The sequence below is a fragment of the Lemur catta genome, chromosome 3, assembly GCF_020740605.2.
Source record: "Lemur catta isolate mLemCat1 chromosome 3, mLemCat1.pri, whole genome shotgun sequence".
In the NCBI taxonomy this organism is placed as follows: domain Eukaryota; kingdom Metazoa; phylum Chordata; class Mammalia; order Primates; family Lemuridae; genus Lemur; species Lemur catta.
This window is the reverse complement of record NC_059130.1, coordinates 44610245-44629632: the sequence shown is the minus strand read 5'-3', so window position 1 is coordinate 44629632 and position 19388 is coordinate 44610245. Positions and strand designations below refer to the sequence as shown.

At 31.8% G+C, this 19388-nt stretch overlaps 1 protein-coding gene across 2 annotated transcripts in view; it reads right to left on the bottom strand.

Moving 5' to 3' along the window:
• KIFAP3 (kinesin associated protein 3) overlaps positions 1 to 19388 on the bottom strand; it is a 141119-nt gene that overhangs the window by 109098 nt on the left and 12633 nt on the right. For both annotated transcript variants that reach the window (XM_045547398.1, XM_045547399.1), the window contains exons 2-7: positions 17635 to 17766; positions 12082 to 12236; positions 9497 to 9552; positions 8650 to 8791; positions 1412 to 1511; positions 195 to 319 (exon numbers count right to left, since the gene is read on the bottom strand). In XM_045547398.1, the coding sequence (XP_045403354.1) occupies positions 195 to 319; positions 1412 to 1511; positions 8650 to 8791; positions 9497 to 9552; positions 12082 to 12236; positions 17635 to 17766 (710 nt within the window). The remainder of the gene's footprint in view (positions 1 to 194; positions 320 to 1411; positions 1512 to 8649; positions 8792 to 9496; positions 9553 to 12081; positions 12237 to 17634; positions 17767 to 19388) is intronic.

Below are 19388 nucleotides of genomic sequence, written 5' to 3'. Positions count from 1 at the left end.
ATATGTCAAACTATATTCATTTTGATAGTTTCAATCTACTTCTTGACATTCAACACACTCTTGCATTGTTTCCAAGTAATACAATCAGCACTTTTAAAAAAAAAGAAAAAATGAAAAGAACAAAATCATCCCATCCTTCCAAAATTTAGAGCAACAAGCAATGGAGGATTCTAAATGTCACTCTAAAAGGATATCAGCTTTTTTCTTCTTAGAAAGTTCTTCTTGCCAAAGCTCGTGTCTTTTTAATTCATGATCAATAATATTCATACAGAGAGCTCCAATTTTATAATGAGTGATAAGTCCGTGAAACTGAGAAAAGCTTTAAAGAAGAGATTTTAACATATATTTAAAGGAATACATCTTATGGGCATATGAAATTTGTTTTCAGCAAACACTAGTACAAACCATGTAAAAAATAAATTTGATACACATATTTCAATTAATGAATATATAGACACAGCATGCTAGGAAGACTTGAAATTATAAGATTAAATATATTTTAAGATATTACCCTTACCTGAAATGTAATCATTTTTAAGAAGTTAGAAATTAGATACCATTTTTGGTAATTAACCACCATTATTAACCAGTCTCAAAATAAATTTTATATTACTAACAAAACTATTAATGTAATAATACTAGACATACATTTTATTTATTGTATAAAACTGACATCAGAGAACTAGTAAAGTATTAGTAATCAGGTTTTACGTGTTTCCTAGACAATTCATTCATCCAAGCATTTATTCCATACATATTTATTTGCTAATGCTGGCACATTTTTAGAATAGAGGCAAGAAATTCTGTAAGAATTGACTAGAAGCTTTTCACAATGTCTCAATAACATCTTTCTTAAGAATATATGTGTACAAATAATAACATGAATAATAAGAGGTATGTGTTTACACATATGTGTATATATAACAATAATAATTACTGAGCACTTTACTCAGGGTCAGTCTTTATTCTAAGTATTTTAACTCTTAATTCATTTAATCCTAAAAACTATCCAAAGAGGGTGCCACTATTACTATTTAAATTTTACACATGAGCAAACTGAGGCACAAAGAACTTAAGTAACAAAAACAAAATCACAGAGTTAATAAATAGTAGGGCTTAGATTCAAATACAGATAATCTACTTCCAGAGCCCACACTCTTAAACTCCAAATAATTGTATTATCTCACTGTGTGTGTATACATGCAGGGGTGAATGCAGACTGAACAAAAGACAGCATAACAGAGGGCAGGACAGAGAATGGGAAACAGACAGGAATAAGAATTCAGAGGCAGAGCATAGGCAGACAGACTGAAAGACTGAGAGAACAAGTGATCTACAAACTGAACCAGTAATATACACAGAAAGCAACAGAGATACAGTAGTTATTTTATTTCATAGTTTTTATACTTACCTGGAAAAGCAAAAAAAGATATAAATTATGTTTGTAGCTAATTCAACACTTTGCTTCCAATCTTCTCTCAGGACTCTTGCTAACGCACCAAGGGCAGTCTCTAAAGAAAAAGGAGACACACAAAAATGATCACCCTCCTTTCCTCTGGTATAAAGGCTGACTGGTTTTAAGTGTCTAGTTATTAATAAATAACAGAGCTAAGACAGAATTAGGACAAAAAGTAGGATACTTCTTTCCAATACAGAAAACTATTTTTAAAACTAAAATATAACTTTTACTTAAGCATTCATAACATGCAGCTTCAAGTCTATATTGTAAATAGAATAAAATATAATTCAGATAAAGTAACATAACAGGTGGCAACAAAATAATAAAAAAGCCATTCATTTCTTGATTTGCATTTCCACTTATACTACTGCAGTATCCATTTTTTCATTTTAACATCTAATTTAATGTATTTGATAATATGAAAAAAACTAACATAAGTGTAGAAAAAATGAGCAGTTCAGTAAACACTAGCTCCATTAAAGCAAATTAATAACCAAATAAAACTTATATACAGAAAAATAAGCCTAATATTTCAGTACATTAATTTATTCCAAACAGACATAAATAAAATAAAAACTCTTTCACAAAATTAGCTTGTGAGTTGGTTAATAAGTATTTCTGCTAGATTTTTATCTTGAGGAAAGTAAAATTAGTGAATTGATTTATGAAAATAAAAACCAGTCTTATTACTTTATATTTACTTAATGAAAATTAATATATTAATTGAAAATCAATGACTGGATTAATTGAAAATCAATGAATTGATTAATGAAAATTAATTTGAAATAGGTCTTATTACTTTATATTTAAATATATAAAAATATAAATATTTCTTTATATTAATATACATATAAATACATACATATATTACTTTATATTATTTAAATATATATTACTTTATATTTATATATTAATAAATATATATTACTTTATATTATCTAAATATAAAGTAGTAAGATGGTGTCAAATTAATGTTGGTATCTGGCTTACCAAGTCTTATAATAATTAAAATAAAATATCTGAATGTTAAAATATAGAAAGCATAATTGTCTTTTACAGGTACTTAGGATCTACTGTACTTCATAAACTGCATCATCAGTATTTATCACAGTAATGAAAATGTTCCATATTTGAGCTTTCTGGCCATTCAGATTATGAAACAAGAATCAACTATTTTAGTTACAAATATACTTAGTGATAAATTTTTTAGCAAACTAAAAAAATTCTATAAAAGCATTTCACAATGTTATTCACATTCACAATGTAAAGCATTGGAATAGTATATGCTTTTAACAAAATTATTTTGGAGTCAAATAAATATACAATGTACATTAAAATGTAAAGGCTCTAAAAAATCCTGCTTAATAAAAAATCTGGCTTAACTTCAATCCTGTAATTCTCGAAGGCATTTAACCATTATAATTCAGAGAAAATACTATTTCTTAAAATACTATTCTATATAGAAATACTGTTACATAATGTCATGAATTTAGGCATAGGTTTACTGACCTACTTACAAAATTTTATTTCATTTTTCTCCTTTAGTATAGAACAAAGAAATGTCTCAATAAAAATATGATTACAGGAATTATAGGTAGGTTATTAAGAAAGACAACCCAAAATTAATTTATAAATTGAATGCAATCATAATCAAAATAGCATTATGATTTTTTTAAGAATATAATAAAGTGATCTCAAAATGATATAGAAGACAAATGTAAAAGACCAGCAAAGGCAATTTAGGGGGAAAATACCTTGGATATTCTAAAGCTCTAGTCAAAACACAAAATAAAACAAAACAACAAACAGTATGGTTTTGGTATGGAAATCATCAAATAGACCAATGGAACAGTTCCTGCTACAAAAAAAAGTTTTTAAGAAGTGTGTATTTGATAAAAGAATGGCAAGCATAGGCCGGGCATGGTGGCTCACGCCTGTAATCCTAGCACTCTGGGAGGCCGAGGCGGGTGGATCACTTGAGGTCAGGAGTTCGAGCCCAGCCTGAGCAACAGCGAGACCCTGTCTCTACTAAAAATAGAAAGAAATTATCTGGCCAACTAAAATTATATATAGAAAAAAATTAGCCGGGCATGGTGGCACATGCCTGTAGTCCCAGCTACTCGGGAGGCTGAGGCAGTAGGATCGCTCAAGCCCAGGAGTTTGAGGTTGCTGTGAGCTAGGCTGACGCCACGGCATTCATTTTAGCCTGTGCAACAAAGCCAGACTCTGTCTTAAAAAAAAAAAAAAAAAGAATGGCAAGCATATGGTAGAAAAGGCATTTAAATACTTGAGAAAGGAAGTAGTACACACTAACTAGGTTGGAATAACTGGTTATCCAATATAAAAAAGAGTAAAATTACATCTCTAACCTCCCACCTTTCACAAAAATGAATTCCAGAGCCAAGTATTTCCAGGATAGCAGAGTAAAGACCTCCAAAATCCACTCCTCTATAGGTGAATGAGAAAACTGGTAAAAATTGTCAAAATCACCTTTCACAAAACTCTGGAAATTAACTAAAGGCTAACAACAATTCACAGTGTTCATTCAAGAAAAATGGCTAAATCTTGATAAGTACAGTGAGCTCTGTGGCATTTCAACTTGCCTAATTCCATCCCTTCTGTGCCAACAGCATCACAACAATGGTATCTGTGAAAACCAGCAGCCAGCAAGGACTGGAGGGGACACAAGAGTCTGGAGCTCCCCAACAGCTCCATCCCAGAGAACTATTATTACTTTTCTAACCTATCTGGATATATGATAAATAGCTCCATTCTCAGGGTTTGTTTTTATTTGACCTGACTCAGAGCTTGCTTGTGCAAACAGCCTCATATTCATGGCGTTTGTTGAAAACTATTGGTGACAACACCAAGGCAGCCTTACCAATTGAGGTTAACAAAAGTTGACCAAAAAACTTCAAAAGGAAAAACTAGGAAATGAGATATTCACAGGGGCTTTAACAAGCTCAAACATATTCCTGGGACTTTAGGAGGCCATGCACAGGTGCAGGGATGTGTGCATGCCAGGGAAAGATCTCAGAAGGCCCTAATCTCTCATGTCTAGCTGAATTTGAAGCAATGTGCAAGCAGGAAGTGAAGGCTAAGTCTTGTAAGCTTCATGTTTGAACATTAAAGACGAGCCCTAACACACACACCAACCCCCTCAGCAAAGGCCGAGAGACTTATTACCAGGCATTTAAGTAAATCTCTGTCCAATCATCAGCTGACCAGTAAACTGAGCAGAGACTTCAGGGGCCACATAGACAAAGGATGTAGACTTTACAGAATTAATCCAGGAAACTCACAAAACAAGTAAACAACATCAAGAACAAGCCCTGGGGATAGTGGAAATCTGATTTCCAGAGCTGCCACATGGTATTATTTGAACAACAAAAATAATAAGGCACACAAAGAAACAGGACAGTATGGACTACACCCATGAAATAAAGCAGTCAACAGAAACTGGCTGTGAGGAAGCTCAGAGGATGAATTTATGAGACAAAGATTTTAGATCAGCTATTATAAATACATTCAAAGAACTGAAGGAAACCATATATAAGGAATTAAAGGACCATATACAAAGGTATGAAAATGAAGTTTCGCTAAAGAATATCAACAGATATGGATTATAATGAAATCCAAACAGAAATTCTACAGTTGAAAAGTACAGTAACTGAAATAAAAAATGCACTGGTCTCAACAGCAGATGTGAACTAGAAAATAAATAAATGAATGTAAAGACAGGTCAATAGAGATTATACAGTCTCAAAGAATAGAAAGAAAAAAGAATGAAGAAAAAATGAACAGGGCCTCAAAGAGCTATGAGGTACCATCAAGCATAGTAACACATATATAATGGGAGTTCCAGAAGGAGAGTAAGGGGTAAAATGAATATTTAATGCAATACAGATGGTCGCTGACTTAAAATGGTTCAATTTATGATTTTTTGCTTTATAATGGGTTTTAGTGCCATATTAAATGCATTTTTGACTTACAGTATTTTTGAACTTATGATGGGTTTATTGGGATGTAACCTAATCATAAATCAAGAAGCATCTGTGATGACCAAAAATTTCCTAAGTTTAATGAAAAATATTATTCTATACCTTCAAGATGCTCAATAAACTCTAAGTAAGATAAACTCAAAAATATCAACACTTAAACATACTATAGTCAAACTGGCAAAAGTGAAAGGAAAAGAGAATGTTGAAAGCAGCAAGAAAAAAGCAACTTAACATGTAATATGAGTATGGGATTCTCAACAAGAGCAACAGCTAATTTCACACCAGAAACCATGGAGACATGAAGGCAGTGGGAAAACATATTCAAACTGCTAAAGGAAAAGTGCTAACATAATAACAGGGCTGTAAAAAGTGCTAAAATATTCTTGTCAAGCAAGAATTCTATATGCAGCATAATTGTCCTTCAAAAATTAAGGAAAATTAAATTATTGCCAGGCAAACAAAAATTTGAGAATTTCTTGCTAGCAGACCTTCCCTACAAGAAATTCTAAAGGGAATCCTTCAGGCTCAAATGAAAGGACACTAGATAGTGACTTAAATCCATACAATGAAATAAAGCATACCAGTAAAGGTAACTATATAGGTAAATAAAAAAGATAACATAAACATATTTTTGTTTGTACTCCTTTCTTCTATCTGATTTGCAAGAACAATACATGTAGTAATAATTATATAATTGTGTTGATAGGCTTATAATGTATACAGATGTAATTTGTATGACTATAACTACACAGATGAGTGAGGAACCAACAAAGGTATATTGGAACAAAATTTTTGCATGCTGTTAAATTTAAGGTGGTATTAATTTGAACTAGATCATTTTAAATTGTTAATTGTAATCCATCTTAGAAAATAACTAAGGAAAACATCATTCAAGAACAACAAGGGTATTACTGAAAAATATCTACGATATACTAGAAAATATCTATTTAACAGAAAAGAAGGCAATAAAAGAACAAAAAAGGCAAGAAACATACAGAAAACTAATGTAAAATGCTAGATGTAAATCCTACCTCATGAGTAATTACATTATTGTTAAGTAGACTAGGCCGGGCGTGGTGGCTCACGCCTGTAATCCTAGCCCTCTGGGAGGCCGAGGCGGGTGGATCGCTGGAGGTCAGGAGTTCGAGACCAGCCTGAGCGAGACCCCGTCTCTACTAAAAATAGAAAGAAATTATCTGGACAACTAAAAATATATATATAGAAAAAATTAGCCGGGCATGGTGGTGCATGCCTGTAGTCCCAGCTACTTGGGAGGCTGAGGCAGTAGGATCACTTAAGCCCAGGAGTTTGAGGTTGCTGTGAGCTAGGCTGACGGCACGGCACTCACTCTAGCCCAGGCAACAAAGTGAGACTCTGTCTCAAAAAAAAAAAAAAAAAAAGTAGACTAAACAATCTAATATATAAAAATGGATTTAAAAAACCTCCATGATCCAACTATATGCTATCTGCAATAGAAACACTTTAGATTCAAAGATACAAACAGGGTGAAAGTAAAAGGATGGACAAAGATCAATCAGGCAAAAAAAAAAAAGGGAAAAGAAAAAAGACAATAGCTGAGAAAAACTATGTCTAAATACATAAAAGAAAAGAGGATTAGAATTCAAAAGATAAATATTCATGACATGAAAATTATATATGTTGTGAGAATGTGCACATATACATAATACTTAATACTTAAGATATGAATACAAACTTCACAGGGTATGAATTTCAAAAGTCTAGTAACATGAGAAAACAAATTCATTAGAAATCAGGTAAATGCAATTTAAAACAAGGAGATATTATCAACAACACAATGTCAAAAATTTAAAAGTTTGATACTTTCATATTCCGTTGGTATGGGAAAAAAGTGACACAACCATTTTGGAGGGCAATTTGACAATATCCCTTAAGATATTACAACCTGCATTTCCATATTACCTTCATTTCTGTGTGCAGACCCTAAAGAAACCCTTACTTTTGTACAAAAGAAGACATGTACAGAGGTGTTCATTTATGATGCATTCCCTACTGAAAAATGTGGAAACAATCAAATAACCATTAGCTAAGGAATGGCTAAAGAATATGTATAACTTCATAAAGTATAATTTAAACTACCATCAAAAGTAGTTTAAAATTAATTATGTTTATATGTACGTATATGCATTTAATCTCAAAACATTACTATAAGGAGAAAAAATTCCAAATAAGAAGTATGATACTATTAACATAAAGATTCATATAAAGCAATACTCCATATTTTAATACAGAAAAAAAATCTATACACACATATATGTCAAAGTATGAAAAAGATCTGGAAGAATGCACTCCAAATTGCTAACAGTATAACAGGGTAAAAGTTAAAGGGGATTCTATCTGTAATATTCTAATTCTTTTAAAAGACTATATCATTGTATAATTTTTTAAATACTTAAAATGTACAAATTTCCTAATTGGAATACTGGTATTATACTATGGCTCTCTAGACAGATTTCTGGATATGTATTCCAAACTACAAACTATTGATGTACCCTCTTGCTTCCATAAAAGCAATTTGACAACAACCAAAAAGGTATTTTCTCTCATGTGAAGCAAACCAGACAATAATGACATCTTTCACATGTTATATTTAGCAAAAGCATGATCAGAAAATTATGCATTTAAAATAATTCTACAATGGTATTACTGAGGAAAGTGTTTTAAGAACATTATATCTCCTTTTTCTTTATTACTACGCACTTCTAGTGAAAGCAAATGATATCAAATTCAATCCAAATGAAATTATAAAGATTAGTAGCTTTTGCTGTGCTACTGAGAAAAACTAATATTGGAACTCTAATATAATAAAAACATGGTATACATACTTGTGCAAATGTCAAAAGTTTGATCTTGTATCTTAATTGAAAGAATAAAAAAGTTTGCCAGGATAAAAGAAAGAGAAGATACATTACAATTAATGCTTGATTTTCCTTGTTTAAATTAAATGGTTTTTGAATTCTCCAGAGAATATTTAAATACTATGCTCTCATGTTAAGAAATATGAGTAAGAAGGAAGGTAATAAAGAGCTGGAACATATGTGCATTCCTAAGTTTGGTATAAATAATTTTAACTTATTCCTCTATTATAAAAAATTTTTTAAATGTTTTACAATAATTTTTCTATTTTTAATATTTATAGCTATAAATCACCATTCAATAGTAGTTCTTCCAAGTTATCAGGATTTCGAGCAAGCTGCAAGATCAAAGCAGAACCCCGAACCTTGTCAGGAATATCTTCATATAATAATTCAATGTATTCATCCATGTCATTAATATTAGCAACTTCATCAATCTGAAACAAAGGAAGAGGCAGGAAATATTTAACAATTCTCAACAGCTCCACTAACAGAGTAATGATATTTTGTGCTCAGTATACCCTTTATAACAACAGATAAATTTCCAAAGAACTCATAGTAGCCATCTTTTTCAATAGGGGAATTTTAGACCTTTGAGTACTAGGACTCCAATACAAAACCATATAACATGGGATGTATATAAACTCTAAAATTTGTCTACCAATATAAAGTACCTTAAATGCAATACAAAGTATTCTGTATCTACAACAGATTAAACATATTTCAAAACACTGCAATAAGAATATTTAAAACATTTTTACCACTTATTTATCAAAATAGATTATTTCTAAAAAGCACAACCAAAATTTGTCTTTATCAAATACTGATTTTCTACTTTTATCAAGTCCCTCTAAGTTCAATTTTTTTTTTTTAAAATTCTGTAACTGATTAATGTGGTTGTGTGCATTTGACAGTAAAACGCAATACCTTATAATCAGTCCTCTGTTACTGTGGTCCCCAACCCCTGGGCCATGGCCCAGTACTAGTCCGTGGCCTGTTAGGAACTGGGCCAGGCATCACTGGCTGAGCTCCGCCTCCCCCCGCCCCCAAGGGGGAAAAATTGTCTTCCATGGAAACTGATCCTTGGTGCCAAAAAGGTTGGAGACCACTGCTCTATTAGATCAGAATACACACAATCTTACCTCCATTCCTTCAAAAGGTGGTGGATCTTTAGGCTTGCTTGATTTTTCTTTTTTCTCTGTAAAAAGATTTTTTTTTAATGAGAAGAATTAGCTTTTAGGGTTTTTGGATAATTTTTATTTTTAGCAGTTGAGTTTAATTCTAGCTAAATTAGGGATACTAAGACTAAATAGTTATCAAATAATGTATAATAAATAATGTATAAAAATGCTCATCTATAATCTATCTGTTCTAATGAGGATATCAAGGAGAGAATAAATTAAGAAAATCTTTAACTAATTCCCAAGTTATATTAGGTAGCAATTTTAACTTTCTTCTTGGTTAACTTTTTGGGTATATAAGGTATACAGCAAGACTTGACAATAAGAAGCAAAATAGTCTATTCTAAGTATCATTTCTTTCCCTTCTAATTCAAATTTAAAGTGGAATAGGAAAATCAATAAAGCAAAGAAAAAATATGACTTTGGTAATATATAAAACTAAAATGAAAATTAATAAAGCAAAAGGAAATACAATGACTAGTAAATGTAAAAGCTAAAATAAAGGATAGTTGTTAATTGATTCTTTTTTAACAAGTAAAATTAAGATCATAAATTAAAAGGCAAATATTTTAATATTTTAACTTTAATTTGTGTTATTTTAACTTGTATTGATTTAATTCTCATTTATTCCCAAATAAATTAAAGAGGTATCCAAAGATGCTAAATACAACTTTGAGACATTTATTATACTGAATTATCTGATTAATGGCATAATTTCATTTTTTAACAAAAAATCTATCAAAAATACTTTAGTGATATGGCTCAAAAACTTAATACAAGTGCATTAAAGTAAGTTAAAATAGTATCAAAATTTTGATTCCATAATTAGCAAATAAATACATATAATAGAATTAGTCCTTATTATTTTCTGAGGACAGCAGCCATTCTGGATGAAGTCATGTATCCTCAACAGCTAAATTTTGCCTCAAACAGGTAATTTACTTTGATAATGGTTTTAATTAAACAAAGGAAAAAAATCATTTAAGGTTATGAATCACATAATCACTGTTTTGCTTTAATTACTTTTAGGGCAAGGTTTCTGGCTTTGAAATATTGAATACCAAGTAAAAGAGTTAAGAAAGAAAAACTGAAGTTTCTAAAAATAAGTGTATATTTAATATATTAAAGTATGTCATATGTTTTCAACTACTCTTTTCTAGATAGAGAAAAATATTGATTTGAATTATTTTATCCATGTATGATGACATGGAAATTTTTTCATATTCCTCTAATTTCCAGGATGGATGTAAAAACATCGATTTGTCCTGAAAACTCAGTGAAAGGGTTTTTACTAACTTAAGAATATTTTATTATAAATGCCTTTAGAATTATATAAAATTGGCACTGGGAAAGATCAATTTTAACTATATGGAACAATCCACAATAAGTACATACAAATTTATTTTGCTCACCTTGAATTTATTTGAAGATGCTTTCTCTCATCATTTACAGACATCTTAAGAATATTCTATCATAGAATATTTATTTATTAAAAATTTTTCGTGATATTTTCTTTATCCACATAGCTAGCACTCATTTATAATTAGAACAGTATACACTGAGTGCTCTATGTGATTAGAAGCAATCAAGTTCAAAATGCCTATTTTTGACTTATAGTCATTCAATTCATTCAAAAAATATACAATGATCATATAATTTGTGTTATATACTGTATTCACAAGCAACTAGTAAAATTACGTATTAGGCATAGGGCATTTGCTATGGATAGATAGAGAATGATTAATTTGAAAAAAGTCCAAAGAAAATTTTCTTTTATATTTTTCTACTTAGTCCAATCAAAACTTGAGCACTGATATATTAAGAGTATAATATTTTAGAATTTATCAATGTTCAAAGATATGTAAACTTAGTAAATACTATAAAATAGGGAAACTAAGAATTCAATAATTAGAGACGACTTTCCATTTAAACATCTTTTTGTTTTGATTCTGGTTTAGATTATTTGAAACTGTCTTCTACAAATAATCATTTTCTTAGTTCTAATACCTTAGTGGCTTAGTTCTTTTATAAGAGAATTGAGGATAGGAGAATAGCAACAATAGAGACATTGAGAAATGAAAAAGTAGTATTTTCCTAAGGGGATTCATAAAAGTCATATTTTTAGAATACTCTAAAGCACATGATATATATTTTTAACACTTAAGTAATCCATTCAAATTATAAGTTAAATATAAATAAGGAGTTTAGAAAATATGAGTCTAGTTGAAGCAATGAAAACAGGTTTTCTGCCCCAAATTCTTTTATTATTCTATAATCATTATGATAGGCATTTCCTTTTTTATTCCTTATTTCAGTATATATGTACACACACACACAAAATAAAAAAGAATCAGATCATTTTATGTAGAAGCTTCTAATATAAAGTCTAGTATAAAGGACACTGACATGTTTATTCTTTCATTTGCTTATTCATTCATAGAGCTGGTTAAAAAAAAAAAAAGTCCATCCAACACTCAAATAGCAAAAGTATGAACTATCAAACAACTCTGGTTTTGCATTAAAAAGTCAGGTATTCTTATGCTTACCTTTTCCTGACAATGAATCACGGCGGTTCTGTAGATAGTACAATAGCTGTTCTACCTCATTTAGTTTTGAAGGATGAATGAGTTTACATTCTTCAACCACCTTTCTTGCCAGGGAAGTTATATCTGTGTTGGCATTGAGACTCTTAAGTCGAATGCTGCAAGTATATCAGAATTTTCCAACTCAGATAATATGAGTGATAGCTTCAATAATACTACTTTAAAATAATTTATATAATGTTATAAATTATTATAGAGTCTATATGTACCTGGCCATAGATGCTTTTTAAAATATAATAAAATATTAGATATTTAATATAATTATTTAATAATTAGGCTTAGAAAAATGCAAGGCATTGATTTTCTTTGAGCTGTACAAAGTAACAAAAGGAACATAAAATCTTTTTCTGACTTCCTAGGCAAAACAGCATATTGAGAGGTCCTGTTTTGAAACAGTATTTCTATTGTAAAGTATGTAAAGTCTTTAGTCATAATTGGATATGAAAATCCATACTGCCACAAATAAATAATTTTCTTGACTATACCCACAATTGTTTTTTTTTCCTCCAGTTAGAGAAAAGTCCAATATTGATGTTTTCAGATTCAGTTGCTCTGGTGGCAATTACAATAGAAGGTAGAGGAGGAAAAAAGTGAAATACTCTTTAAGTCCTATATGAGGAATTTTGAAGAACAAATGAACAGATTTTATACTTAGGTTAGTACATTAAAAAACAATAAAAACCAGCCCCTCCCTCCTTTTTAAGTTAACCCATGAGATTTACTGGAAATCCAATAAGAAAAGATTAAGTGCCTGAAAACAATTGCCTAGTTACATGAATTCATGACCCAGGAATAGCTATGAAAACATAAAATTAGGTTCATAGTGAAGAGTCAAACTGGTGACAAAAGACTCTGTCAAGCAGATGCTCCCATGCAAGGATTAAAAAAACAAAAAAACACACAAGCAAGCAGCCACTGTGTATAATTATCTCTTGGTGAAGGTGGCTAATTTTTGTTGGGAGACATCAAGATATTAGAAGGAGTAGGGTGGAGATCTCAGAAAAATGCCCTGTACTCAGAATTTGTGAAAATTATTATTCAGATGCAGATGATTTCTCCTGAAACCAGATTGGGAGAGTGATTACTCCCAGCTATATAGTCAACCTCAAATTTGGTTCTCCAAGGATTCTGTGAGCCACCTAATAGACTTTAATAAATTCTTTCTATGCTTACACTAGCTAGAATGGCTTTTAATGTTTGCAACAAAAACCCTAGCAATATCCTGTCCCTTTGCTTTAATTTTTCTTTAACAGATTTGGGGTTTTTGTTTCTACCTTTAAGTTTCTTAAATTGTTGACTTTGTTCTTATATAGTTTTAGCTGTATATCAGAAGGCAGAGATACAAAGGAGGGTCTACTCAAAGAAAAACTCTAAAAAGACCTCTTGATGTTTAATTTTTATAAGGAATTGAGAAATCTCGAACTTTCAATAAATCTGACTGAAAAGAGGCACAATAGAAACTCTATAAACATGTATTTTTTAAAAATTTTGCTCTCGTGACTGTTTCTTTGGCTGTGCAGAAGCTTTTAAATTTAATCAGGTCCCATTTATTTATTTTTGTTGTTGCTCTGATTGCCTTTGGGGTCTTCTTCATAAATTCTTTGCCTGGGCCAATGTCTATAAGAGTCTTTCCCACATTTTCTTCTAGAATTCTAATAGTTTCACACCTAAGGTTTAAGTCTGTTATCCATCGTGATCTGATTTTTGTGAGAGGTGAAAGGTGACCCAAGTGCCCATCAGTACATGAGTGGATTAATAAAATGTGGCATATGTATACCATGGAGTATTTTTTAGCTATAAGAAATAATGGTGACATAGAATCTCTTATGTTCTCCTGGATAGAGTTGGAACCCATTCTACTAAGTGAAGCATCCCAAGAATGAAAAAATAAGCACCACAATGTACTCACCAGCAAATTGGTTTCCCTGATCATCACCTAAGTGCATATTTGGGAATAACACTAATCGGGTGTCGGGCAGATGTGGGGGTGGGAGGAAGGAATGGGTGTATACCTACATAAAGAGTGTGATGAGCACTGTCTGGGGAATGGACACGCTTGAAGCTCTGACTCAGGGGGGTGGGGGGACAAGGGCAAAATACATAACCTAAACTTTTGTACCCCCGTAATATGCTGAAATAAAAAGGAAAAAAAATAAAATAAAAATAATATTTCAAAAAAAAATTCGGAAAAAAATTTTATGAGGCTTTTTTAGAGCAGTCTTAGGTTTACAGAAAAACTGTGCAGAAAGTGCAGTCCCCAAATATACCTCCCACCTATACCCCTGGCCCCACAGTTTCTCCTATTTTTTCCTATAATTTACCATTTGCCATTAGTGTGATAACTTGTTACAAATGATAAACTGATATTGATACATATAATTATTAACTGTAGTCCATAGTTTACATTAGGGTTCAATGCATGTTGTATAGTTCTATGAGTTTTAATAAATGGATAATGACATATACCCACCATTATAGTATCACACAGAATGGTTTTATTGCCCTAAAAACGCCCTGTGCTGTACCTCTTCCTCCTCCTGTACCCCTGGCAACCTTTTTACTGTATTTATAGTTCTGCATTTTCCAGAATGTTGTATAGTTGGAATCATATAGTATGTAGCTTTTCCAGACTGGCTTCTTTGCATTTAAGTTCCTCCATGTCTTTACATAGCTTGATAGTTCACTTCTTTTTATCACTGAAAAATACTTGATTGAAGAAATGTATCACAGTTTGTTTATCAACTGACCCACTGAAGGACATCTTGTTTGCTTCCAATTGTTGGTAATTATAAATAAATAAATTATAAATAAAGCTGCTGTAAACATTTGTGTGCAGGTTTTTTTGTGGACAAGTTTTCGACTCATATGGGTAAATACCTACAAGCACAACTGCTGGATAGTATGGCAAACCTAATTAACTGTGTAAGACTGCGGTCCCCAACCCCCAAGCCACAGACCAGTACCAGTCAGCAGGCCTGTTAGGGACTGGATGGCAGAGCTCCACTCCCTGGTCCTCGTCTGTGGAAAAAATTGTCTTCCATGACATTTAGAAACTTAGGGAGGCGGGGCACACAGCAGAAGATGACTGGTGGGTGAGCAAGCGAAGCTTTGGCTTCATGACAAACTGTCTTCCAAAATGTATAACAGTACCATTTTGCATTTCCACCAGTTATGAAGGACAGTTCCTGTTACTCCACATCCTTATCAGCATTTGGTACTATCAGCGTTTTAGGTTTTAGCCATTCTACTAGGTGTACAGTGGTATTTTGTTGCCTTAATGTAAATAGGATTTTCAATCTCTTTTAAGATCTATTTTCTACCAACATATGTATTGGCAATCTCATTCATCTTCTTTTTGTCCAGGATAATAGCCAGATTTTCTGCTTTTAATGTGTAATCTCTCTGCTAAATCTTTCATTAATTATAAAAGATGGGAAAACAACAGATAGGGCAAGGATTTTTTTTAAAAAGTCAGCTATTTTATTCCTATAGTCAACATATGAGAATCTTCATTCGGTACCCCATGCCTATTAAGAACACCAAAAAACACATTTAAAAAAGTATCCATATTATTTGGGTGGCCACAATCATTAGTTTCTCATAAAGAAATCTTCAGAAAACAGGAACTCTGTTGAGGATGGGCTTATGCATTGCTTTGCCCAATAATGGAGAATGAAAGATAAGTCTGTTGGATCTGGGCCATATCACTGACTACCCCAATTTAATGATAACTTTTAATTGCTACTTATCTTAATCTATATGAGGTTCTGCTCCTGCTCACCATTGATAAAACACCTCTTGAATCAACAAACTGTATTTTCCTTTTGGTCTCACAATATGATTTCTCTCTAAACCTTGTGCAGTGAGGGCTGAGAATCACAAGATTGAGTTACTCAGGTTTTTCCCTTACTAAGGTTCAAATCGACTTACTCTAGCCACAGTCCATAGTAACTTTTTCCAGGTGGCTAACTCTACTGAATGTATCCCTTGTCTAAAATGTCTACAGATTTTTAAATAATAACAATATTCTCACTGAATTCTAATTGAATAAGGCTACTGACTGCATCCTGAAGAACTAAAAACTAAATTTCTCTCCTGAAATGTGGGTATATGAAGTTCTAAAGGCAAAGACTCTGATATGTTAGCTTTTCTTTGGATGTCAAATAAAGAAGATCTCAAGAGACTTTCATGCATTCTTGAAATGTAAAAATGAGGCAGCAATTGTAAACACAAATAGAAGAGAAAAAGTATGAGAGAACACAAAAAAATATGAGCATGTGAGTTAGAATTTACAATGTATGTATGTATGAATGTGTATTATCTAGAAGACTCAATAATCTTTAGTGAATTATTAATGTTATTTAGTCTCCTTCTAACCCAAATAAGAAGACCAAGTAAGAGATCCTAATAAGATACTAAGCAGCTTCTCTTTGCAGGTTGCTATATACCAGGGTTTCTCAACTGCAGTACCACTGAAATTTGGGCCTAATAATTCTTTGTTGTAGGTGGCTAGCTTCTGCATTATAGGATGTTTATGGTACCTGGCCTCTTACCCAGTAGATGCCAATAGCACCCTTCTAATTATAGCAAACAAAATGTCTCCAGGCATTGCCAAATATCCCTTGTGGGAAAAATCACTTCCAGTTGAGAATCACCACTATATATTAATACTTAAAATGCAGTATTTTCCAGTGTGCTAAAAATACTATCACATGTACTCCTAGGAGCCTGAATATACTTAATACTACCGAAACACAGGAGAGAAATTTTTTCTAACTAGCTCCTAAATTAAATTTTTTTTATGGAGGGAAGAGAGTTGAGGGAAAAACTAGGTGATCTCAGACCTTCTCTACTTCTAAAAAACTATGAGAGGAAGGTGAGATAATCACCAGCACAACTGTAGGCTAATGAAAAAGATCAGTTCCCAAGGGACTCCTGAAAGTATTGCAAAAGCAGGAAGGAAGGTGTGTAGGATATTAAGAGATCTAAGACTAATCCCTTGAGTCAGAAAATGCTTAATATTAACATTTTTCAGAGGACTAGATTTTCAAGAGATGAATTCAAGGTCTGTGCCCCATTTGGGAATTTTTGAAAGACATACTACTTCCTGTAATTTCCAAGGAAGAAAGAAGAACACAGGACCCCTTAAAATATAAATTTCCTAAATTAAGCTAAAAAACCCCACATAAACATATCTCTTATGATTGATTTAACAAATTAGTAATTTATATTTTATTATACGCATTTACTAAATGGGTTAAATTGTAATACAATACATATGTTCCAACCGGTTCCCGTTAAGCTCACAAAAATCTTATTTTCCCTAGAATATACTCCATATTCATAGTTTAATATAATCTCTCCTTCATTAAGATGAAGTATGCCTGGAAGAATGCCATAATCACTTATCATCTATGCTGACTAAAATAACATCAGATGTATAAAGTTCTTATAAGGGTCACTACTTTCAAAATGTGTACAGATAAGAAAACTTACATTTTTTGGCATTCCTTCCGTTCTCCCAACATGGGATCTCCCATTTCTCCAAGAATGGTAGCTTCCACTTCATATTGAACAATGAGTGCTTTTTCTGATGGATGTACATCAATATTCCCTCCTTTAACTTTCCTGTCATTCAAAATAAAAAGGGCACAGTCAGATTAAAAACTCTCAAAAGTCCACGGTTCTTATCTAGTTTCTAGGAAATAACTCTTTTTCTCTAACTCTCTACTACACATAAAATTCTTGGTCCTGCATACTCTGAATAGCTCTACCTGGGGAAAAATATATTTACCCAAAGAATCATGCATAAAAGCAACTGAATGAAATAAACAATTAAGATGATTTTGAAGAGAATGACTTCTACTAGAAGTCGGCTCTTCAAAACCAAAGATAGTTACCTCAAAATTTACATTAGAAAAAAAATCAATCTACCCATTATTCACTCCATTAACTGAATCACAGAACTTATATAAATTATAATACAATGTGTAATATATCATCTAATATAATAGTGTAAGTTGTAGCATTAGTACCTAAATAAAATCACTCCTCAATCACACCCAAATTACATAACAAAAAAGCATTTACAGGTTATATATACTCTATAGTCACATATCTCAAATTATAATGTCAATAGTAGATTCCATACAAAAGTTATATATACTCTTTCCTCAAGCCCATGAAGTTACATAATGAATTCTTAATTGCTGTAAATCAATGACAAATTAATCACTATTTGTCAACTGGCCATTATTAGAAGGCGATAAAATGAGTTGTAATAGAAGAGATACAGCAATGGAAACAAGCAAAATTTCTCACTCCTTCTCACAACTAGTTGCTAGCTAGCTGACTAGTGGGGTCCTTTAGCATAATGAGAATAGAACTATGATAACAACTTAAATTTATTTTAATTCCAATAATCATAAACTTGCAGCTTTTCTTTCAGTTGGAAATAATAGTTTGACTTACGGATATTTTCAGTGTAATTTTTAAAAATCATCTGTTCACCAGAATTCTTTATGAAAAGAAGGGGAAGGATCCAGAGTGAGTATTAGGGCTATGATTAACAGTCACGTGTAGAGATAGGAGATTAAATACACCAAAGCATAGAGTAGGTAGGTCAGTAACTAAAGTGATAGTAAGACATATAGAAGGAAAAAACTTGTAAAGAATTAGAGCAGTTAGAAACCAGACAGGCCAGCAAAAATCAAGCAATTAGGAAATCAGATATAGACACATAGAAAAAGGATGGTACGATGCTACAAGTTCAAAAGCTAGAGAAATTACAGGAATCAAAAGAACAAAACAGAACTGAAAAACAAATATAATATAGCACCACAGAAACTATTTATACTTCAAGGCAAACTAGTTATTTGCTTCCTGATAAAATGGAAAGCAATCCAAGCACTAGACTTTATACATACAAGGAGATAACTGTATCCAGTTAAGGGAAGAAAAGCATAAGGATAAAATCTAAGTGTAGATGCTAAGAGTAGCCGCCTACCATGACTTTCAAAGTGAGTCTTCTACAAATTAGCAGCTGGGGGAAAAGCATAATTCTTGTCCTCTGGGGTCTGATATTTTGCCTTTCTCCAAAGGAATCAAATAATTCTAAACCTAATCATTTCTTTTTAGTTTTTATTTGTTTTTGTGTGTATACCTGTTTTATAGAAGTAAGTTAATTAAAATTTATTTAACACAAAATCAATTATAGAAAAAATAAAACGAACAAAGAAAAAATAAACTCA